At 42.8% G+C, this 24663-nt stretch overlaps 1 protein-coding gene across 1 annotated transcript in view; it reads right to left on the reverse strand.

Annotated features, from left to right (window-relative positions):
- Positions 1–15607: 15607 nt before the first annotated feature.
- XRCC4 (X-ray repair cross complementing 4) overlaps positions 15608–24663 on the reverse strand; it is a 190392-nt gene continuing 181336 nt past the window's right edge. The window contains exon 8 of the mRNA XM_063321191.1: positions 15608–16444. Within this exon, the coding sequence (XP_063177261.1) occupies positions 16336–16444 (109 nt within the window). The 3' untranslated portion in view covers positions 15608–16335. The remainder of the gene's footprint in view (positions 16445–24663) is intronic.

Raw genomic sequence — 24663 nt, forward strand, 5'->3', positions numbered from 1 at the left:
TCTACAGGCACTTTCTACCAGCCCAAGGACTTCTCATTTCCTTCAGTCTTCACTGGGAAAAAACGTATTTGTGAGAGCTTGCTGGCAGTATTTCACTCCTTAGATTTTCTGTAGGATTTTTTTCTCCTTGTCTTGGACCAGTCTTTGACCTTGGTAAGAAAGAGTATACATTAGATGTTCTGCAGTGGTTGAGTAGCGGTCATGCACTATGGCATCCAGGAAAGAGTAAAATTTACTGTGAGGAACCAGAGTGGTTTTGACATTTTCAAAGATGAATGGCTTCATATTAAAGTTTTTTTGTCTTTCTATTTTTTATTTTTTTTTTTCCCTTTCCCTCCCACCCCCCCAAAACTAGGCCTGGTTTGAACCTTCAGTCTGCATGTAAACACGGGTGATACCTGAGAGAAGCTCTATATAGAAGCTTGGGTTTGGGTCAGGAATTACATGCCAGGGATAGCATCCTGGAAGAATATGGCGGATGTTCAGGTTTGGGTCTACACTTTGTATCAGGTAAGCTTAGCGCTTACACAATCTGACTTTTAATGCAGGTGACCTCAATAGAACACGTACAGAGCTTGGCCATCTTTCCCAGGCACCTCAGGTACCGGAGTTCTTGAGAGATTTCAACAGTATTTAGACAAATTCAGGTAAACAAATCTCTTGTATTTTGGGATGCCAACCCACCCCCGAGATATGTAATTTATCAGCTTGTTATCCCAATTTAGAAGTGCAACTAGATTTAAATTCAGGCACCTGATGTAGAGAAAGTGACTGGGGAGGATTAAAAAAATCCATATTTTAATTTGCTGGAAGATTACAGCTCAATTTTCAGATTGCTCTAAGTTCCTCTACCTTAGCAGTGATTCAACTTTGCATATCTTAACTGCAGCCATCACTAAAGTTATTTCTGGTCTCTGCAAGTGAAGACAAGAATTGACTAAGATGGCATCTGTGTACACCCCCACCCCCTCACACACACACTTGTTTTAGGTGTATACCAAACCTGATCAAAACCAAGCAAAAAAAAAAAACAACATAGCCCAAAATCAAAAGAATAAACAAAATCAGGGCTATTTCCAGTGCTACACCACTAACATTTTTCTTTAGATTATTCTAGGCATTGGAATAGGAGTTTCCTACTCTGTGTAGATCTGGGCTTTTTGTGAAGCCAGAGTTAGAATTCATCTCCGGTCCACGTACACTCAGAAATAGTCAGGACATCTGCTCTGGTCTAATTTGAGAGATTAAAGTTGTCCACGTAGTAATATTGAAATTTATGGTAATTCAGCTTAGAAATCCATGCCTTTTTTACTTTTCACATATGCCATTCATATCACCCTCCAAAATTAATTGGCTTGGTTCTGTAGGAAGTATTTTTGCAGAATCTAAATATTCACTTTTATTTAGTTTGTGTTTATTTTATGGAAAGCTACATGTTTTCAGGTCAGTGGTCAATGGAATTCTTTTTACAGCTGCCTCCTCCTGTTTATCTTTATCTGTCAGTAAAGTAAACTCTCTTCTAGTTGTTTAGAAATGAAAGTATTCTGCACTGTCGTGTCTAGGCACTGTGCCACTCACGGCAGAGTATGAGCTATCGTTACACTATAGGCAGTGCGTAGAAAGCCACACTCTGCACATCGGGAGGCAAAACTCCTGTTGTCTTCAGCAGGATGGTTACGGTACAAAGCCAAGAGCTCCTGCACAGGTGGCAGTGGACAGAAATGACGTTGCATCTTCAGAGTCACAGGCAAGTTGTAGATGCCCCTCCCCTGGGAACAGTCAAGGTCAGGTTGGACGGGGCTCTGGGAAGCCTGACCTAGTGAAAGATGTCTCTGCCTATGGCCGAGGACTCATACTAGATCATCTTCAGAGGTCCCTTCCAACCCAAACCATTCTACGATTCTCTGATACGTAAAATTAATTCTGTTTGTTAGCTTAGATCTACCATGATCCACAGCTACAAATCGTACCTGGGTTAATTTAACTTACCCCTTTTTTCAGTCTCTTTGTGTCTGGCTTTCCTGCTACTCTCTTGTGCTCTGCTCCATTAGCACGTAGAGGAGAGTCCCCCAGGAGCCATCTCCATCACCTCCTACCCCCTGGGCAAGGCACACTCATTGGATTTCACCCCAGTCTAAGCCGTTCCTTACACCTTTTGTGCGCAGTGATTTTGTGTTACAGTGTTTCCACTTTGCTCCAGTCTCTCCCTAAAACCTCACCTCTGTGGCTGAAATATAGTTCTTCACCAAAAATGACCATTGAAACATACTGCATGTCTTGGAGCAATATCCTTATATTTTGGAAGGAAAACAAGCAGCTTAGCTGCAGCTAACATGTCTATGCCCCAGTCAGCTTTGGCTTTCTCTTTCCATGAGAACGGCATCTCCGAAAGGCTGGATTCCTTCTTTTATTTGGCCATATGCTCTCACTGTAACTATGTTCTTTTCATAACAACCCTACACTAACCATACATTATTAACCCCCAGAGACAGAAACTTCATTTCTACATTTTCCTGTAAGCACTGTGCAAACCTAGGGTATAATACTAATGTCTTCCCCCACCCCCGCTTACACTTTAAATATAAGAAGAAGGAAAGTGAGCTTTAAAAAAGAAACAAAAACCGATCCAGCCCGGAGCATCCAAATCTGAATTATTTTCTGGTAGAAAAGAGTGTGCAGGTGGTAAAACATCTGTTCTCTCTCTGGGCTTTAGGTATCCAGCATTGGCTTGTACTTAGCAACTCCTCTCCTCTTCCATATGTGTTTCTTACATAAGGTTTAACACTTACTTGTTGGACTCTTTACAGCATTTTTAAATTCAAAACAGAAAAAAAATGCTTTATGCAGTAAATGATAACATTATTTTCCAGAGTTTCTGTAACGAGGATTCCCCTCTAAGTTACAATAATTAGCACTTTGTTTTGTAAAAGGTTCAGTTACTTGTCTAATAGAGAAACCGATGCCCTCTTTAGGTGTATGTGCAGTACAGTGCTGCATCATCATCCTCATCATCAGTACACTGGGTAGATCTACCACCTACCAGCAGGATGGCTCAAGAGACCTAAGGGAGAAACAGCAGATATTAAAACAAACGGGAAAGAACTATACCCTGCAGGGTGGGACTCCAATGAGAAACAGGGTTTGCCTTTTTGTCTTCCCTTGCAGACTGCGTGAAGATGTGATCTCAGCTGTGGACTTTTTAGCAGATCCACCACTGAAGGGAGATATTTCAGAGGGGGAACCGGCAAGCATCAGCCTCCAGCATCCGCGTGGCACCCACTGATGCTTTCTGCTCCTGATGCTAAGATCACTCTGGGCGAGCAAGAGAAGAGATTTCCTTGACAAAAGCTATTAGATGTCCAGTCAGCTCTCAAAGGAATTAGTCTTTGGAGAGCTTTGGCACCCGGCGCGGCAGGCACGCACACTGGGTGGTGTGCGCTGTCGTGTGCGGCTATGAAGGCGGCATGTGAGCACACGGCCAGCGGGTTTTCTGAAGACAAATCCTGTGTGCCAGATAAATGGAGGGTAAGCGTAACTCACGTCTCGACTGATGGACTGAACGCGGTGATGCCTTTAAGAACAAAAAAAATAAATTTCTGGCCCTTGTCCCTGCACTTTAGGGAAAAAAAAGTTTATATCAAGAGATCTCATAAAATCCTGTGATGTCTTAAAAGTCTCAAGCTGAGACCTGTCAGGATATAATTAACAGATGTAGACAGCCACTATCTCGGCATGACTAAGCTAGTTTTACACCGGATAAGCCTGAATTATATTTATTTTCATTTCACAACATGTTCATAATTTTAATGAACTAGTGTGAGATACGGACAGGAAAATGAGGTACCGTGACCAATCCTCCTCCCTAAGCTGCTGGGTCTGGTATGTTAATAGAGACAGCTAACAAAGCAATTGCACTGCAACAACCTTCCCAACAGATTGAGCAACGCGGCTGGCAGAGAGAGGAGGGGAGGGAGCGAGCAGCTACCGGGGCTGATTCCCTGGGACCAGGTCTGTTATTATCCATTTATGACCAAATCAAACAATTGTAACAACAATACCTCAAGAACATGGCACTTCAATACAAAAGTACTTGGCCACAAATACCAAATACTAGAATTAGCCAGTTAAATGTGTCTCTCAGGCCAAAACACAAGAAATGTTTTTCACACAAGGCAACACTATGCAAATGTGTAGAGAAGTAAGTGGAGACCAAGAAGACACACAGGTAGACAGCAGGCCGTAACGCAAGGTAGACCTTGTCCAGCTGTAAGGTTACAGCTCCTGCTCTTGTAAAAGAAGCTGCATTTTTCTACGACTGAGTGCCAACATGAAGCCTAAGGATGCTCCGCAGTTGTACCTGTGCCTAACATCGCCCCTTTATGGGTTGATACTGTCCATGTCAACAGCTATCCGGTTGTTGACTTGCACAGTAAAGGCTTTTCTGTTGCAGTGGTTGCAAACATATGCATCTTATTTTAAAAAGTGACTATATTGTGTCCTGAGAGTGTCACATTTAAATACCTGAACAGGAAATTTTCTGACACTGACTAAAACACAACTCACTCCTTTGTGCCAAATACCACGGCGAAGCATTACTTCAACCACTGGAGTCTGAAGAGAAGATGATTTAGTGCAGGGCCAGACTCAGCTCTGACCATGGACGGAAGGACACGACGATCACATCTTGTGCTGCCGTATGACAGGGAGCAGGGCCACACATGTAGGAGATGGGGAGTGAGGAGCACTGAGGAGATAACAACCTGCCTTCCTCAAAAATCCATTCATTTCTTGTAAGCTGACATTCCCCAGGTTCGTTGAAACACCAATGTGCGTAGGCATTTCCCATTTGCTCTTGCAACAGCTTTAATTCCTAGGCAAGGCATACAGCAACCTATTCATTAGCTACACCCATAAGAACAGCCACTGCCAGCTTAGACCATAGGTCTACCCTGTTCAGCATCTGTCCACAACAGTGGCAAGAAGCCGTTGCATAGAGACACATAGGGTGTCTCCCCCAGAACTCTCTCGGCTCCCAGACACTGTCAGCCCAGAGGACCTCCTGGGCCAACATTTGGTGACCCTTTTCCAGAACATTTGATGCATTTCCTCTTGGAGCCGTGTTAGCGTTTAGCATCCACCCTGTCGTTTGGTAGGGAGCTCCAGGGGTTGCATGAAGAGCCGCTTCCTTTTGTTTGTTTTAGTTTGTTCAGTTTCTTTGTCATTTCTTCTTTAGCTACATTTGAAGCTCCATTACTCGCTCCCTCTGGCATTCCCCACTGCCTTGTGCTACCTTCTGAGCCCTTGTCATTTACGCTGTATTCCTCTTTACACACCCTCTGTGGATGACAAACATCAGAAGATCCTGAAATGTGACCCAGTATTTCTGCTCAGGATTTTGAAAGGTCACAAAACAATCCATCAAAGATCGTACAGCAAAGGCAGTTTTTGGTTGCGCAGGCTTGCAGGTCTTCAGTCAATCCTATATTCAGGGCTGCTATACTCAATTAAACTCAGAGGTGTGTGAGTTTAATTCAGAAGTTTTCCAAATATCCTAGTCGTGTTTTTTTTGCACACACACATCACTCAGATCATCCCTCAGCAGAGAGAGCAGGAAGACAAGGAGGACCTTTTGAACTGCAGGCATCTTTACGATTTGGGACACTGGTGGTACCACAGCCTGCAGCTTAGTCTCTTTTCTCCTGTAATTAAAAAAAGACCAACCTCCTGTTTGCCAAAAACTCAACCAAGGGCTAACCCATTCTTCCAAAGCACAGCTAAGGGAGATCCCTTTTCATACACTACCCTAACCATCAGCGCCCTCCTGCCCATACGGTGCCACTGTGCACTGTCTGTTTGGCTTCTTGTCTGTCATCTTAGCCATGCAGTACCATTTTTTTGAACTTTAAAAAACATGTGAGTCACATCCTTGCTTCCTTGAAGTCCAGATAAGGTTTGGAGTTTGACTTCGGTGAGGTGAGAACTTGCCTCATGGACTCCCTTAGCAAAACTCTGTCAAGTAATTACGCGCTACAATGGAAAGCGATTCATTACAAAAGGGCTAAAATAAAAATCTAGCCTGGTGAATAAAGAAAAAGCACCACTGTCACTAGAATTTATTGAGACATTTTTGAGGCCCTCAAAGGGATTTTACTTTGTGACAGTTTTCTATTCAAATTGTAATCACAGGGCTGGGTGTGGAGTAACTTCTATTTGGCAACACGGTCCCGGTGAGAGGGAGGGCGAGTGTGTTACAATCACAAGCAATAAGAGAACAAAGAGCCTCAGACCAGCCTGACCAAGATGCGAACATCAATCTGAACATTTTCCCCTCAGCTGAGAATCAGAAATCACTATTAAACAGTAAAAGCTGCCCAGAATGGGCCTGCCTCCACTTTACCCTGATTTTCGCATTTATCTCCAAATAACTAATGTGGTGAGGGGAAGGGGAAAGGATATGAAGAAGGTATTGTGAAACCTACGTATATCTTTTGTGAAATCAGAGACTGTATCTTTCATTTTTTTGGCTTGCGTATCTTCTTGTGCTAGTTAAGTTTCATTTCTCATTTTACGGTCTTGAACCGGAGTGATGAAACCAAACAGGGTCATCCTCCCACATCCCATTGTTTTGAAAACTGCCAGTGGTTTTCATGCATAAAACTTTGGTCTCGGCTGCCTAATGTGGGGACTTTAACTTCAGAGATGTCCCCTCCACAGCAGTCTTGCACTGAGCAAGTCTGCCGGTTCCATGGCGTGGATTCCTGCTCTTTAGGAGGAACTTCACACACCATCATTTCTCCCGCATCTGACTGACAGGTGATGTATGCCCCGGTGTCACGAAAGCAAGTTCATCCATGAACTTTGTGACAGGGAGCGTGTCTAAGCAGTGGGGAATGGTACCTGAATTCCCATCTCAGATCTGAGTGAACCAATCCATTAAAACAGAAATCTCTCGAGTCCTGCTTGAGTCTTTCCTTGGACCCATCCTGCCTCCTCTGGCGGCCTGAATCCCAGCCATACGCCTGTTCTGCACGACAGAACGGCAGGCGTTGGAAGGGACCTCTGGAGATCATCTAGTCCAACCCCCAATCACACCTCTGACTAAGTCTAATTAAGCAAAGGTACCTGTTTAAAAAAAGAGACAAAAAGATAACCTGAGGGCAGATGAACCATCCATTGAAATCGGTGATAGCAACAGGAAAGGTCCTCACCGCAGTTCCAGTGGAGAAAGCAGGCTGCAAAACTAGAAATTTGCTAGCGTGTTCCTCTGTACAAAACTGAAAGCAAAATCAAGATTTAAAAAAATTACAGAATAACAGCTTATTCTGGGCTTACTGCAGCTTACTATTGAGTAGTTGCAGTAAATCATCATCCAGTCTGGCTGCTCAGCCCAGCTCAAGTCAAAGGGGAAGACACAACATTCCTGGGATTTGTCATGAGGGGGGTTGTCACATCTTCCCAAAGCTTGCGTGAGGAGGAATGAGACAGGCTGCAAGAGGCCAAGTGTTAGGCAGAAATTATTTCACTTCCTCCATGCCTTTGCAGCATAAAATATTTCTCGCCATAAATCAGCTCTGATTAGTTTATTATGGATGTTTAGGTTAAATGTCTCAATTGCTCTTTTGTTCTTGGGAATCCAATCTAATTTTATAGATATTTATTAGTACCGCTCCTAGACAGCTGATTTCATTTCCCATCTCTTTGTTTTTGGCTCTGTTGTGGGAAGGATGGAGTCATAAAACTAAAATACCCGCAGACACAAGAAGCAGGACACAGGCTTTTCTCTCTCAGCCACGCTGACACCGCACTGCGCGGGTAATGAGGGGAGGACGAGGAGCTGCTCAGAAATGGACTCCCAGCTTGTCTCTTCCCACAGACCTGCCACAGACCAGCCTTTGGAAGAGATGTGGTTAGAAAGGCAAGCCTCCAACATGACCACAGCCTGAAAGCTGACCCTAAGACGGGCTGTCTTGCTGAAAAAGCGGTGTGCGGGAACACACGTGCCTGTAACTCACGAGCAGGAAACATTCATCGCATCGTGTATTTTGACTTCTACTTTTCCATGATTTAAAATCACTGTACTGCTGTCTCCTGGGTAAATGAGGTGGGGATGGTCTGATCCGAGCAGCAGACGGGTGCTCCGCAATGCTGAGCTTCCTCCACTCTCATGTGTACAACTTTGTGGACAACCGGGGCTAAACGGCTCACTCATCCCCAGTCTCCCCTGTTACGTGACCATTACTACCTGCCTCCTGCACCAGCTGCAGAGAATAATTAACCAGCGTTTGTAGAGAGATCTTCGCAGGAGAAGTATAGATGTGTCAGACATTATTTGCTTCAGTTTTGAGCCTTGGTTATTTAATACCAGGGTTCTACTACACGTGTCAGGCATCCGAGCACTCAGCTTTACATATCCATTCCCGAGGACCGGTCGTGCCGCTGCACTCGCTACGTCCACACCTAATATAACATTTGCACTTGGCTTCCACCACAGCTGCTGAAAAGAGGGTGGAGTGAACTTTACTTCAACATGTCTGGTAAAAGTTCCCTGCAGACAATGTCTAACGAGGTTTTGATTTTCCAAAGTAAACTTACAGCAGCCCGTACGAATGCAGGATCCTTTCTGCCCCGGCCGCTCCCCTCGCAGATGGAGCCTGCACCACCTGCGTGCCAGCAGCTCCGCGGGATGCTCCACACCGTGCCTCTGGGTGCTGGGGAGAGCTGGACCACGCCGCATTTAATGGGACTCTGCCTTGCCGAACCCCAAGCAGTTGTGCTTGGCGCTGAGGAGACTACCTCCTGGCTTCGCTTCAGCCTGAACGTGCTCATAAATGCCCTTTGGGCTCGGGACAGGTCGTAGGGTTTTCTGGATGTGGCTGCAAGACAGGGGCTGGGAGGGATGGAGCAAATGGTATTTAGATCAGGGTGCACTCCAGCCCTGCCAGCAGCCTCTCCAGCAGGTTACCGGAAAGGATAAAGATTAACTTCTTCCCTCCGTATGAAGGAAAATTAACCATGTGCTTGCTATGTGGAAACGGTGCCGGAGAGTATTGCTGGTACTTCCTTTCCAAATATAGCAAGAAGTCAAAAGTAGAAACAGAATTCACCCAGATGATGTGGGAAACTCGTAAGACAGGCCTCTGAATTACCTGGGATATCAAGAATCCCAAACAATTAATCTGTGTCATAGCAGATGGGTTTGTGCTTGATCATAGCATTTTATATATTTTTTGGATAACTATTTAACATGCACATTTCGTTGCTTCTCTGTCCTCTGAATTCTTTGTGGCATAAAAGCTCTTCCAGTGTGTTTGTAAACAAAAACCTAAAAGCCAGCTTCCTCTTTGAGGCCGCTTTGCTCAATAACTGTACGACACAAGAGGAACGAGCAGCAGCGAAGGCAGCAGAACGTGCCTCTCCCCGCGTGCTGCACGGGCAGGCCTTGCGCGTCCAGATGTCAGGTGTGCCCAGGTGAAACACAAGGCACCCGCTTCAGACCACCTGCAGACACATCGTTGTGCAGTATGACTTCTTTGGTCCACCACCTTGAAAGGCTCTGATAACCCCGTGTCAGGTAGTCTGAACCAATTCATTGCTCTCGGCAGTGCGGAAGCCACAACCCTGGTGGCTACCCAGCCACCAATGGTCATCTACGCAACTTCAAGCATCCACAAGCTTCAAGTCTGCCATCTACTTCCCCTCAGTACTGGTGGAGAAAGAGAAGGGTATCACCTGGGAGCAAGTCAACTTATCCTAACACAGGTAAACTGAAGATACCCAACCTTTCCTTACTGCCAAAGGGTGACTGTCTCAGGCTGAACATCTCAATCCATACATTTTAATCAAGGCCAGAGAGTTTTCCACTCACTCACATCCTTCACATACAGCAGCTTCCCGCCATTTGGGACACTACGTTAGGCCGATTGGTTGTGCTCAGCGTTCCTGGGCTCACCACAGGAGGCAAAGCCAACTTGACCAGGACCAGCCACCACCAACATGGGGTGGCTGAGGAGCTCCAGCACCCCAGGAGGCCCCATGATCTCTTCCTTCCCAAGCTCCAACCATGCCTCAAGTCTCCAACCAGCGCCTCTGGGCACAAACTTGCCATTTTTCCCCACAGGTTTGGCAAAAGGGGGATGAGATGACTTAATAGGGTAGGGCTTTTCCATTGCCAGTTTTTGTCATTTATGACACAGGTTCTCCCTTCTCACTCCAAATCATTAGTAACAGCCAAGCACTGAGGAAGCGTTACCAAAGCTGTGCCTTAGTGGGTTTTCTTTCTTTCTCGCTTGACAATGAGAATAGCGTTAAATTCAAGTGGTTCTGGGCAGTGATTTTAATCTCCCTCTGGAATCAGCTGTCCATACTGGGCTTGTGAATAGTCCCGTAAATGTATTCTACTACCTTTTTATGTTTTACATGGCCCGAGAAGTCCAGAGGTGAGTCTGGAGGACAGTCTCCAGCCTTTTCTGCTTAGAACTCTGGCTTTTGGTTAAAATTAAAATCAATTTTTAAAATTACCTTTAAACTACTTTGAAAGTGAAAGAGGACCTTATAACAGCCCAGAAAGAAAACTAGAAGCTAACAGGCTACATGAGAAAATTGGGGTAGACACTTTGATTAAATCCAGGGCTAAAGCTCAACTGCTGTGAATCAGAACCATGCACTAGAAATGAGAGGCAGGGCTTCCAAGTGATATTTAATTTAGTAGGAAAAGAAGGAAAATGTGATATTATTTAATTTACTCAGAGCAGCACAGGTACTTCATGCTGGAGTGACGACTGCTACATGACGAATACCATAACAATAGTAGTTGCATAAAAATAGGCAAATAAATATGTACCTTCGTGCCCTTCAGAAAGTACTAGAGTGGATGTCTACCTCTGGACCTAAATTTTCCCATCAGATATTCCTCTCAGTCTCTCTCAAATAGACAACAGCTCTGTGTGGGAGAGGACCTCCACAAACAGAGAATAATGAGGACAGCAGTTTTCAGCTTAAATATTACTTACTTACATTAGAGCTTTTTGGAAGATGCAGATGAGGTTTATTCTCTATGAAACAATAACGGCCTGGGCACGGCGTGAGCAACTTGCTACGGTTGACCCTTTTCTGAGCATTGGGCCAGATGGTCTTCAGAGGCCCCTTCCAACCTCAACTGTCCCGTGACTCTGTGATGTTGTAGGTATGATGGAAAAGTCTTCTTCAGTTAAATATTTCTGCACAGGACAAGAGGGCTATAAAACACCCAAAACCAGAGCTATCCTTCCTTCCCAAGAAGTAACTTGAAAATAGCGTGCTTTTCCTTTTTCTCCATGGCATTAACAAGCAATTCACCTCAGGTGATATTACGGCTGCTATAGCCATTTGACAAGACCTGAGAATGCAGGCCAAAAAAAAAAGCAATTTCTGCTTATTGTTATCCCCTCTGGCCAGCGGGATTAGCAGGCAATTCCAGATCAGACAATGCCAGGCATCTGCTGCAATCCTGTTTGCCAAACGGAACGAATTAAGCAGGGTCAAGAGTCTCTCTCAGTCCTTTTCCAGTCAATACTTAGGCCAAAAGTGCTCTCCCTTTCTCTCTCTCTGTCTTTCCACCTCTCACATGCTCGCTCTCTCTTTCTCAGGCTGGACTCCCAGAGATTTTCCCAGCCATGCCCTTGGCTTTTCACTGCTTCACTGTTTATTTTTCCCCTGCGCTTTTTCCCTCTCTGTACAGGCAGACGAATCTCCAGACACAACACCCATCAGAAACTTCTGATCCCGCATGCCTTACTCGTGCATTGTTTAACGGAGGTGGCTGCTTTTATTTCCAAAATGAAAAAGCTGTTTCTTATAAGGCTTCCCAGGCACACACCACCAACGGGGTTTCATTGGAGTTCCTGCTCTTTTTGCCAATGCCACTGATGAAAATGCTGAATGAGACTGGTCCCAAGACTCATCCCTAAGGACCTCCAGATGTAATCTTCCTTCAGCTTGGTATTTTCCCTTTCAGTAGTGTCAGCTTTAAAAACATGCAGTGTTTCATTTTCCTAACACTAATACTGGTAGATTTTATGAATGAAATTGATTTTGGAGTGTAACTATAATAGCAGGAAAATAATTTAATGGCCAGAGAAAGACAAAAATTCAGATGTTGTCCAGCATTATAGGGAAAAGAAAGGAGATGGAGGATGACGGATTGCCAAAAGGAAATTTAGGAAAAAGATCTGATGAGACCTCCGATTTTGTGAGGGGAACTAAAATAAAATTAAAGCACAAAAATATTTAGCAGAAAAGTGGTATTAACCCCTGATGAAAGGGTTGGTGCATTCCTGGAGAAAAGAGGGAATATAAGAGGGTTCCCATAAGACAGAAACCCTCCCTGTCTGGTCCACTTTCAGTGGGATAAGCGGCTCCTGGCACATTTTTCAAATTCGAATTGCTCAGAAGATGTCCAAATATCCTACCTTCAGTCTCTAAGCAGTCCGGACGTGGTTTTGTTGCCTTGTTTTCCCACCATTCTTATTTCACTGTTTCCACATTTTGTGTTTCCCCCAAAGCAGACGGCAAGCCAGAAAAAAGCAGCTTTACCTTAAACACTTAGCAGCATCTGAATTCCCATGTGTAAAGGCGTTTTCTTTCCTCGAGTACCTCCGGGCTGATAGATCAAACTGCAGAAGTTCTTAAAGCCAGCTAGTCTGTACTAAACATTTCCAGAGAATCATTTTTATGCACAGAATCATTTATATTTTACGGGTACAAAGCAGGGAAGAACAGCATACCTAACACACATGTACATACACAAAAGTGTCTACTTCTGGGAATAATAGTAGGAGTGTAGTTAAAATAGTGATACAGATTGCCAAAACATTCTCTTAAAATCAAAATAATATTTTAATCCCAAAGACAACACTTTATACAGTACTTCCTCAAGAAAAGAGAGGGTTTTTTTGCTTTAGAACAATTTTTCTCTCTCTGGAAAAAAATATTGTAAATATTTTTGAACTAAAAGATTTGCTGGATAAAGCCAGACTTCAAATGACAGATTTTTATTCATAAAAACATACATTCTGCTTAGTAGTCACATTAAAAGTATAAAACTTTAGAGGAGTCTACACCTTTAATGAAAAATACCATGTTTTTCCTCCTATAAAACAACTACTTGTTTCATCTTCCCCAAAAGTACAGTTTAAAGTGAAGAAAAAATTTACCTGGGAAATCATTTGCAGAGTAATATCAAAGAGGAGTATTAATTAAGGATGGCCTTTGAAATTTGATCTGCGTCTCCTAACTTTGGTTAATTTCCTGTCTTGAAAAACCATTTGTGGGCATGTTTCTCTATTTTGTCTTCTGTCACCACTGAAATATTTTGGACAGGGGAGAAGCAATTGACTGACATCTCATGTCAGGCTATTTCATGTAACAGTTTTATAGGCATGCCTGGCAAACATGGTCTTCCAAAAGGTGAGCTAGCAAACCATGCTCACAAAGTAAGTCTAAGTTTAGTAACTTTACTAAACTGAAGGATGAATGGAGTGAGGTTTAAGTGCAGAACTGTTCAATGGTTTCATTAATGGTCTGTATGGTAGCAAAGGAGAATGAACTTACTATGTTCACCCGTAATACCAAATTGAGGAAGAACGAGCATTCAAAATCATCTTGACAAAGTAGGGAAATCAGCTGCAAAAATGGGATGCCAAGTCAACACGGTTAAATGCCAGTTACCAAGCCCATATGGGAATAGTCGGCTGCACAAACGCAGAATGAAAAAGCAAGTGACTACCCAGTAACTCTGCACGGGAGAACCTAAGGATTATGGTGGACCACAGCATGAACATAAGCTAGTAGATGTTATACCATTAGGAAATAGGTGAACATTATATTTGATTTATGAATAAGAGGACTGTCTATTGACTCACGAGGGGACCCTTCTCCTCTGTAAGCTTTGGGAAGCCCCCACAGCAGGAGCTCCATCAGTACGGAGGGCTAGCAAAGATCCCAGCTTTTCTTGGAGATTTACCAAGCAGCACAGAGTGTCATATTAACTTGGTAGAGTAAAAAAAAAAAAAAAAAAAAAAAATGTTAATGAGGCATTAGGCATTATTGCTGAGTTCCCTTCCCAAACATCATAGGTTAGTTGTTTGAAAAAGATTTTGCTTGGCTTGGTCAATGAAGCCCATTGGGTCTATTTCCAAGCATTGGGACGAACAAGTTTGAGGATAAATTGTATGTCCGCACTTCCTGTGGACAAATATGCATCATCAAGAAATTTCACTGATGTTCTGTAGATCTGCATTCCTGCCTCTGCTCTCAGAAATCATTTGTGCTCATTTTGGTGCGTCTTTCCTCTTCCAAGTCAACTGGAAAATGGAACCTTATCGGCAGAAAAGCAACAGATTCTCATAAAAATCTTCAGAAAGGAGCATTTCACTAACACTTCTCACGTGGTTGTGGTGACTGACACATTGTAAGGAGGCTTTGAGAGGAGAGGAGGTGTCCCTCTGTGTATACACACAGTCTCAGTTGACTGTAAACTGGCTACCCTAACGAGCCGACACACCTGTGCTCACACAGTCCACAGTATGCATTTGCCACCACGTAATTTTCTGCTCAACTCCTGGCTTATAAACCTTGAAAACAAGATAAAAGAATAAATGTTCTGACAGATTTTATTGTATCTGCCAACTGCATGTAACATTTCCTATTTACGTAACAACATTTTACTATTAGAAACCAACAATTTCTTAAAAGCAGAGTTTTGCAGGGTGTTCACCTCCATTTTCTGCTGCAGGCACAATTAAACCAAGCTCTTCTATTTCTGGTTAAGTCATGGAACATTTTCACATTAAAACTGAAACTATACACAAGCTTTTGCTGAAAGCATTGTCAGATCAGCGCTGGAAGATTTAAAATTAGGCAACGTCTATGAATGGGTGTATGAATAGGTCTGTTGTGGTCCTGTCATTTCTCAAGCACAAAGCCTTTGTAGCAAGCAAAATATTTTGGCCATTCATGTTTTTACTGTGTGATTTATAACATTGTCCCAAAGCCCTTTGTGAATTTAAAATGCTGCGACCGTGTTTTTCAGAAAGGAATGCTTACATATAACATTGCCTCGCTTAGGTTGGAAAATGAGGCCCTGATCCTGCAAATACTGACATGGATGCTTTTAGTTAAATACAGGGTTGAATTTTGGCAGAATCAGGGCCTAAATAATCTGGCATTTCAAAAAAACCAAGTGGCTTCCAAGGAGCACTGCAAGCCATAGCGCACAGAAGCAGGTCTGTGTTGCACAGTCCTGCTGACTTCAATGGGATTACTTGCATGTTTAAAACCCTGGTTGGATCACGTCCTTTCTGAGACAGAAGAACTGGCTCCCTCTGCCTTAAATGAGAATTTATTCAGGCTCTTAAAACTGCAAAGCAGAAACCTGACGTACACTTTTTTTTTGTACATCTGTACACTTTTGACCACCGAAGGTAAATACGTGTTGCTAACTTTTTTTTGATGAAGCCTTAAATGTACATGAACACACCAGCTTCAGGTAGGAAGAGGTCATGCATAAACACACTTTGCTAACTAGCCCCTTTACGCAAATAGCGTCTAAGCAAATAAAACAAAATTAATGTATTTTTAGAATGCATTTTATTTTTTTAGAAATCACCCTAAGAAAAACAATGCAGTATGAAAAATTACAATTTTAAAGGCTATGGGTTTCAATGGAACATTAAAATGGGTTCAATATTGACTTTATAGGCTCTTTAATCCCAAAAGCAATAATACATCTTACAATGCATAAAGCCGCAGAGCACCTGCAAGTAAAAAGCAAAAGGACATTTCTTTGGATGCTTCATGTCAGAAGATACCATTCTAAACAGTTTTTAAAGACATATCTCAATCAAAGTCAAAGATGATTTAGCTAGACTGCATCTAGGCTGAGCTTCTTAGGAAAGGATCAGTATATAAGGTAAGTACAGCAGTAGCCCTAAGACTTCTTTATGTCTGACTTACTCTCTGGGGGACACCTGGAAACCAGTTGATCCTGGTTACAATTAGCAGTCAGAGACTCTTAGGACGTAAAACCGCTATGATGGTGCCCTGTTTCCCCATATACACATGACAAAAGATCTACACAGAGGCTAAACTGATTTCAAGGCCGTCACAAATCAAGCCAAGGGTCTACAACTGCATAGTGAAGAAGAGGGACAAGTGCAGTGCAAGAGGATTCGAGCAATATGCCACCAAACACGACCTCAGAGCAAAGATTTCGGCTCAGCATCTATAACGAAGCCTTGTAGTTTTATAGCTTATCTCTGTTAGGAGCGACAGTCTCTCAGTTTCTCAGCCAACACATAGCTAGATGTCATCAAAGAGGTTCTCTGGCTCACAAGTGTTTTCCAGTGTCTCGAGAGACATCACATCCGGGGAATGTTTGGCTGACGTCTTCTGTGAGGCCAGGTCAGGTCTGGAAATACGAAGCAAAGAGATTTGAAACAAATTTAGATACAAACAATTCTAATGTATACGCTGCCAAGGTAACCACTTAATAATGTATTTTGAGCTTTTTGTTAAGGTTACATGTAAGAGAAAAGCACTTTTTGTAAGACCTAATGACTTGCTGAGATGGCAGTGGCAAAACAAACAGATGAAATTCAGCTTATAAATGTCAAGGCTTCAGCTATTTTACTACAACTTGTAGGACCCTGAGAATGACCACTTCACCCACAATTTCCCCGTGGAGAGCTAGGGAGGCAGAACAAATGCAGAAAACGTACAAAGGATCTGCTTTTCTACTACCGCACAGATCAATGCTCTCTTAACCACTCTTTATTTTTGCCCTGGCGCGAAGCATGTGTCTGTTGTCCATCAGTTTGGCATGGAGGCACATGAGGAATCATACCGAGTCGTCTCAAAGATCCATACCCCAGAGGTGCAAGCCTCTCTCCAAACAGTAGAGCAGAAAACAAAGGCAAATGCAAAAATCCTTGCCTGAAACATGAATCCAGGCATTCAGGGACTTGCAATTCCCCTGCCTTCCCCTGTATGTATGTTAATTTTACATCTGCTATAACAGTACAGAAATAGAATTACTCATAATCCACTGATACATGTAGGTTAGTCCTCAGATAGCTGGACACCACAGAGTCCTACCTGAACACTTCATGCCTGAATTAAGACATCCATTATAGTGAATAACATGCTATTCTGCATCAACCAGTCCTATTTCACACTCCTTTGACTGTTCTCATCAACATAGATCATTTAAATACCCCTTGTACATGCCAAGAGCCATGTCCAGTGTTTCTCCTCCCTCTCCAAGACACCATTCTGGTAAAGACAGCTCTGTGCTTATGCCTAGGAAGGCAAGGTATCTTGTGTTCCCAAAAAACAGTGGCATTTGAATTCTATCAGCTTCCTTTCCCTATAAAAATTAATTTTATATGCATAGGCCAAATCCACAAAAAATCTTTGAATCCTGTACAGGCTACTTTACTTTTGTGAGCTTCAGGAGGAGAATTATCAATCACAGATATGGGAGTTCTCGGTGATGTGATACTCCAGGTCAATATCACTAGCTGCTTTGAAAACTCTTCATCTTGGCACAGATTGCTGTAGGGAATCTGTGTAGGAAGCAGGGAGAAGACTTGATGTGCTTCTATTGTAGGATTTGGGACTGCCTGGAGTTTCGTAAGGGTTGATGGCTTCATGCCCAGGTATATTCCATTGCTGTAATCCTGACAGAAGTTGAAAAATTCTTGTATTACAAAGGCCAACACATCAGCCACTAGGATGGGAAGAACTAGACAGAAGTGATGGAAAGTGTTACTCTCAAATGCTGCCATATGAGGGCTCAGTGCAATGAGGCATGCAAAAGCAATCTTAATTTTCAGACTAATTCAAGCATTTGCCTTCAACTGCTCCATGTTGTAGAGCCAATATAATTAGTGAAATTCAGCATTTTTTTTTTCTTTTAAAATTTGGTTTCAAACAGATTCAGAACCAAGTTTTACAGAACTTCTACCCAGAAATTTCCAGGGAGCAGAAGTCTCTATAGAACAGTGCAACCTTCAAAATACAATGAGCTTCCTAAAACCCCAGCCACTGCGTGACTCATGGCCTCTCACACTTCGAGTCTGTCAAGCCCTTGGAGGTTCCGAGCTCTCACTGCAATGCTTCCTGTGGTGGACCTGGGGAATAGTTTTCATTTCGAGGTGGAGCCACCCCCGTGCTCCTGGGGAATCAGCAGAAACCCAGTAAATGCTGAGTCTTGGATGCCGTCACTTCCTAAGAGCTCTACAGTATTCAGAAGGCTTTCCTCAGCACTCTATCCATCACTCCAGTTCTGCAAACCACTTTAAATTCAACGTACTGGTATATTCAGATTACGATAATTACTTTTTCTGGAAGTTTAACTAGTATTCTCTGTGAACTCTTCCAAAACGCTTCCCTTCAGGTCTGAATAAATTGTGTCCAAGCATTTTTTTTTTCCTTTTGGCATGCAGTGACATCTAGACAGGTCTGTGTCTCATCAAATGTCACCTGGACTAACTGTGAAACAGACCTACCAGAATCGGACCCTTGGACAATGCCCTCTGGTCAGCAGGATCAGATCACCCCATGCTGTTCTGATTGCTAGCAATCGACTTATTGGCACCCTGATTTTTTTTTAAATACAAACATCATAGCCCAACATGGTGTGGTGTTCAAGTTTACTCCTGAAGGTGTGTTTTCCTTTTACCTTTCTAGGCCTGTCTAAAGCATTAAGTCTCCAGTGAGAACATACATAAATCACACAGTGTGGAGCCACACAATGATATTTTAATTAATTCTGAAAGGTCTCATCAGCAGATAAATTAGGCTGTGAAGACCTCTGTACCAACACAGGCTATTTCAGGTACTGCAAGTTTTTTTTGGAGCGTATCCTCATATGCCATATAGGCATATAAGACTAGGAAAAAGACTAAAAGACTTCTGAGACTCCACATTTGTTGACTTCGAGGTTTCACCTATTCCAGAATTTTCTGATTTTGAAAAGTTAGCCTGACAGCACCTAAGCAACAATTTTATCCTCATGACAACCTGGATGAAGGGACGGAGTGCACCCTCAGCAACTTTGCCGATGACACAAAGCTGGGGGGGGGTGACTGACAGCAGAAGGCTGTGCCGCCATACAGAGAGACCTGGACAGGCTGGAGAGTTGGGCAAAGAGGAACCTTATGAAATTCAACAAGGGCAAGTGCAGGGTGCTGCACCTGGGGAGGAATAACCCCCTGCACCAGGTACAGGTTGGGGGCTGACCTGCTGGAGAGCAGCTCGGTGGAAAGAGACCTGGGAGTCCTGGGGGGCAACAGGATGACCATGAGCCGGCAATGTGCCCTCGTGGCCAAGAAGGCCAATGGCATCCTGGGGTGCATCAAGAAGAGTGTGGCCAGCAGGTGGAGGGAGGTCATCCTCCCCCTCTACTCTGCCCTGGTGAAGCCACATCTGGAGTACTGTGTCCAGTTCTGGGCTCCCCGGTTCAAGAAGGACAGGGAACTGCTGGAGAGGGTGCAGCAAAGGGCTACCAAGATGCTGAGGGGACTGGAACACCTCTCTTATGAGGAAAGGCTGAGGGATTTGGGTCTCTTCAGTCTGGAAAAAGATGGCTGAGGGGGGGACCTTATGAACACTTATAAATACTTAAAGGGTGGGTGTCAGAAGGATGGGGCCAGGATCTTTTCAGTGGTGCCTGGGGACAGGACAAGAGGTAATGGGCACAAACTTGAACATAGGAAGTTCCACTTAAACATGAGGAGGAACTTCTTTACCCTGAGAGTGGCAGAGCCCTGGCACAGGCTGCCCAGAGAGGTGGTGGAGTCTCCGTCTCTGGAGACATTCCAAACCTGCCTGCACAAGTTCGTGTGCCACCTGCTCTGGGTGACCCTGCCCTGGCAGGGGCTTGGACTAGATGATCTCCAGAGGTCCCCTCCAACCCTACAATTCTATGATTCTGTGATTCATTGGCTAAAATAACTGTTTTCAACACTGTACATGAGATCACATCTATAAGCCAAATCACTGTTGAGTTTTAACATTACACAGCTAGAACTATTAAGCTTCTGTGTTCTTGTAACAACATGGTCCTCATTTAATCTCAGAAAGCTGTAGTACCATGCCTCTGAATAAACCCACCTACACTTGCAAAGCGGAAGCATTAGGCTTTTTACATGGAGTTCATAAGCAACTTAATTTTGGTTTTAAGACTTGATGATTCCTATTTGTATGACAATTATTCACTGAATGCCAACAGCTTGCTTTGTACTGTGAAATTATTTTGAATCTTGGATTCTCACTGAAGCTGTATTACCATATCCTGATGCATAACTGAGTTAATTTCTTTAAATTGCAGTGAGTTGTATAGTCCTTTCTTGCCAAAAAGCCTGTAAGTAAGGCATTCTTCTTGAAAGTTTATTCTTCTGTTGGATCACTTTTTGAAGTCTTGCCTTTTGGTAAACTTAAACTCCATTAACACATGTGGAGAACTGCTGATTATAAGAGATCGTTTCATATTTCCTGACATTTAGTTTAAGCCCTTGATAAATTGAGACAGAAGACCAAATCCACAGCTGGTGTGAATCACTGGAGCACTAATAATGTCCGTGGAGCTCTGCTGACTTACACCAGCTGAGATTCTGGCCCAAGATTTGGAAGAAAGTGGTTACATTACTTGGTATTTCTTTCCACAGCTGAGTAAGAGCCATAAGAAACAGAAGACACGCAACACTTTAGCGCTTAACTAAACAGCACAGAAACTCAAAGCCATGCATGGTGATGGCTTCGGATAGCTTGGGAGAAAACGCAACACCTTCTTTTGCAGTAGGACAGATGGACCACTCCCATTTGTTTCTTGTGATGAGTTCACCCAGACCCCAGAGAAGACCTGCACAACACTGTTCCTGCTGCAACAGTTCCATGAGAGAATGTTTTTGAAGTAGTACAAAGCAGAAAATAATCCCCTAGGTGACTGATGATTAAAAAGAGCTTCCTAGTGGCTCAACGATCAAACAAGTTGTAGCTGTGCGGAAGGAAAATCAGGTCAGAGGCTGCAACATCAGCACAACTGCTCATCTTCAGTACTTCTTGCTGGAAAGATGAAAGGTTCTCACATTTAGCTATGCTTGTATAGCCAGCCTGGCACGCTGTGGTTACAATTTTACTCAAGTTTTTGTTCTCGAAGTCTTCATGAAAGAGAGAAATACCCTTGTAAATTAACAAAGCTATACAAGTTTCCCAAGAAACTTGAGTAATCTAGGAGGCAGACTTGTGTCCTTGTATCATTACATTATTTTTCTCCTTTTCTTGGTAATTAAAATAATCGGTTCCAATCAAAAACTGTCATTTTACTAGAGATGACATTTCAGCCTCCCAGAAGATGTGTAGCAATGTTTTAGGAAGAGACTGAATTTCTCAGTGTGTCTCTTTCCTTAGCTTGGTTTAATGGTTCATTTTTGTCATTTATCTGAAAAAATTGAAGGCTTAATACCGTGAGTAGATATTAACAAAGGATATAATCTGATATATACTTTCTTCAGGTATCATAAAAATAGGTGGCAGCAGCATCCCATAAACAGAGAATTGTTGGTCATTGCAGCATTAACATAGGAACTCAGGTGAGGCACCTCAACCACTAATGAACGCTTGTATTGCCACTGACGGGGCAAAAGCTCAGACTGACATCTGTGCTCCGGAGACGGTACTTTTAGTCAGCCCCAAGAGAAAAACTTGGATTCTTTGATTTATCAGCAATCCGCTGTCTTGGATGTATAAACATCATCTTCACAGAAAGTCCTCAGAAGAAAGGTACTCATCAGCATCCTTATTACGGAAGGATTATGAAAGGAGCTTTGAGTAAAGCTCCTGGCTATGCATAAAACCTTGGCCTTGAATAACCGATGCCCCATGGTGTGAGCTCATGGGAGACATCGTATTGACTGCCTATGGCTACTGGCCAAAATAGGAAGTTCAACCATGAAAAGAAACAAAACAGTGTAATGGAGGAGGAGGGAAAAGCCTCTACATTAATAGATGCATCAAGAGCACTATGCACGGGTAGACCTCTTTAAAGTTGAATATTAAAAATGTAAGGAGACTAAATTGAAACTGCATCCAACTAAAAATGTGATGATACTCCCTTTTACAGAAATGCTTACAATGACTAAAATATAAGGTAAATTATAAAGGTACTTTTCTTTTAATTCAATTTAAAATGAAAATGAAACTCAATAATTTAATTTAGGTTTTGGCAGTATTACGAGTATTCAGCTTCCAGATATAGTCTACTCTGGCATTTATTCCCTAGAAATAATAGCAAACAAACCAATATATTTCTAATTGGACTTGCAAAATGTAAACCCCAGCCAGTCATGATGAAATTGCTGGGTACAATCACCTTCATGATCTGAAATTACAGTTGTTGGACTTTTCCATAAGTTACGTTAGTGAAGAAACCAAATTTTTTTCTGCCAATTTCAATCATCTGAAGAGAGCAATGGTGTCAGAGATCATCAGAGCCCAAGCTGTACCTGGCCCCAACACAAATTTACAGAGGCTAGAGAAAAAACCTCACGAAATAGCTGAAAGAACGATTTCTAGCTGAAGGGTAGTGGCTCCATCCCTCTTAGAGAACTTTTCCATGTGTGGTATTTTCCTACACCCGGTGTATTAAGCAAATAGTCTAGTCTCAGTTAAGGTCAGCAGACAGATAATAACAATAATAATAAGCTCATTCAATTACACAGTTAATGAAGATATTTTCAATGCAGCAATGACAAATTTAATGTTCAGCCAGGGAATCAATGTTCCTTAATACGCTTCACCTCTGGCTGAAAGCCAAGCTGCAGCAGCACCTGCATTCATCACAACCACCGCGCAGTCAGGTAAGTCTGGAATCCCCTCAACAAACAAAACTTAAAGCAAAACTTCAAAAAAACAGGACAATTGCTAAACACTGTCTTAAGCTCCTGGAAGCGCCACTCTGTTCTCTAGACTAGAAACTATCAAATAGGGGATATTTTGATTTATGCTTATGTAAGTGCTTTTTTTTTTCTTTACATATCCCTGGAACCCTTCAGAGGGAGAAAAGTGAACTGGAAATCCCTTAAAGATCACAGACATTGACACAGTGACTGCAGCAAGAACAAGCTGGCACACAAATCTGCTACACTGAGAAGATACTGGTATATATCTTACTGATATAACTTTTAATATTGATCTAACTTCCAATGACGGGGCTGGATCAGTCCTCCGCATTATTAATCATCCACACTACTTATTTAGTCCTACGGAACAGATGGTCTAAAGATCCTCAGAAAACTGTATGTAATGTCTAAAATGGCTGCACAGAAAACACATCATGTAAACGAACAACACTGACAGCACTTTTTTAGGGACTTGTATCCGTTCAGTTGCAAATTCCCAATTAATTTCAGTTGGCATAGGTGCAGGTCCTTATTTAAAAAGAACATTCCGTTTTAGTAGTATAAATATAGTCTTGGATCTTTTCCTCTGATCAAATGCACTTGCAGATGCTTACTAACAAAGACCTACTTAAAAATGTAATAATAGATGTCACTTATAAGGAAAAGCCTAAACCATGTTTGTTTTAGGCAAGTGGCACACATTTCTGTGGCTCATTTCCACTTAAACTCCTTCTTGCTTAAATAAACTAGACCACATTCACTTTGAGGAACATACTAGCACCACTGCCTTCACTGGGAAAAAAAGACAAATCTCTTAATCATAACTACAAGAGTACACAGTAAAGGAAAACTTAGTTTGTTTAGGAATTTTGTCAAGGTCCTTCATAAATCCAGCACATTGCAAATTTATTGGCAAATGCTAGAAGCCATTTCTCATAGTCGTTTAGCACTGTTTATCACATATACATTTATATAACACCAGCACTGCCTAAATTGTGTCATAACCCTTTTCCAGGCTGTCAAACCTCGGAGCTGCTCTCCCTCCCTAACCCTTTCTTATCCCCTCAGGGTGACCATAAACAGTAGCCGGCAACCCAAGGGGGCAAATAAAAATCCCTGAACCAATTTCTCGGGTAGGAAATGTGTGTCCTCGTGCTCCTCCGCCTGTTGTCACCGAGGATGGAAGGGGTGGAGAGGGCTGTTGCAGCCATCACGTGGTGGTGGAGCCTGGAGGGACGGGTTCTCCCTGTTAAAACCTGAAGCCTGCAGATAGCAGCTACAACCGCAAACCCACATTGAAACATATCACAAAAATAAGAGCATTTATCTGCAGGAGAATCCAGCAACCCTAGAACCTAGATTGTGCTACAGATGTTCCACGCCTTTTCCACTCCTTTCCAGTACGGCGGCTCTGAGTGGCTGTTTAAATCCTAATGACTTCAACAGGAGCTAAGCACTTGCTTCAAGTTAAGGCTGAAACCCAGAATGAAACACACAACTTCACAAATTAATACAATTAAAACTATTCTTAACGAAAAATGGGTTAGTCCCGTGTTCACATCATGAAAAGTTCCCTCTTAATACTAGACTAGGGTACTCTGATATCTCTACTGAATTACTAGGTATATCTAAAACTATCCTCTCCTCAGAGGGATGCAGGAGAATGCATGAACATAATCCTAAAAATGATCTTTTAAAAACTCCTATAACTGAATTAAGCAAATTC

The sequence above is a fragment of the Chroicocephalus ridibundus genome, chromosome Z (assembly GCF_963924245.1).
Source record: "Chroicocephalus ridibundus chromosome Z, bChrRid1.1, whole genome shotgun sequence".
Taxonomy (NCBI): domain Eukaryota; kingdom Metazoa; phylum Chordata; class Aves; order Charadriiformes; family Laridae; genus Chroicocephalus; species Chroicocephalus ridibundus.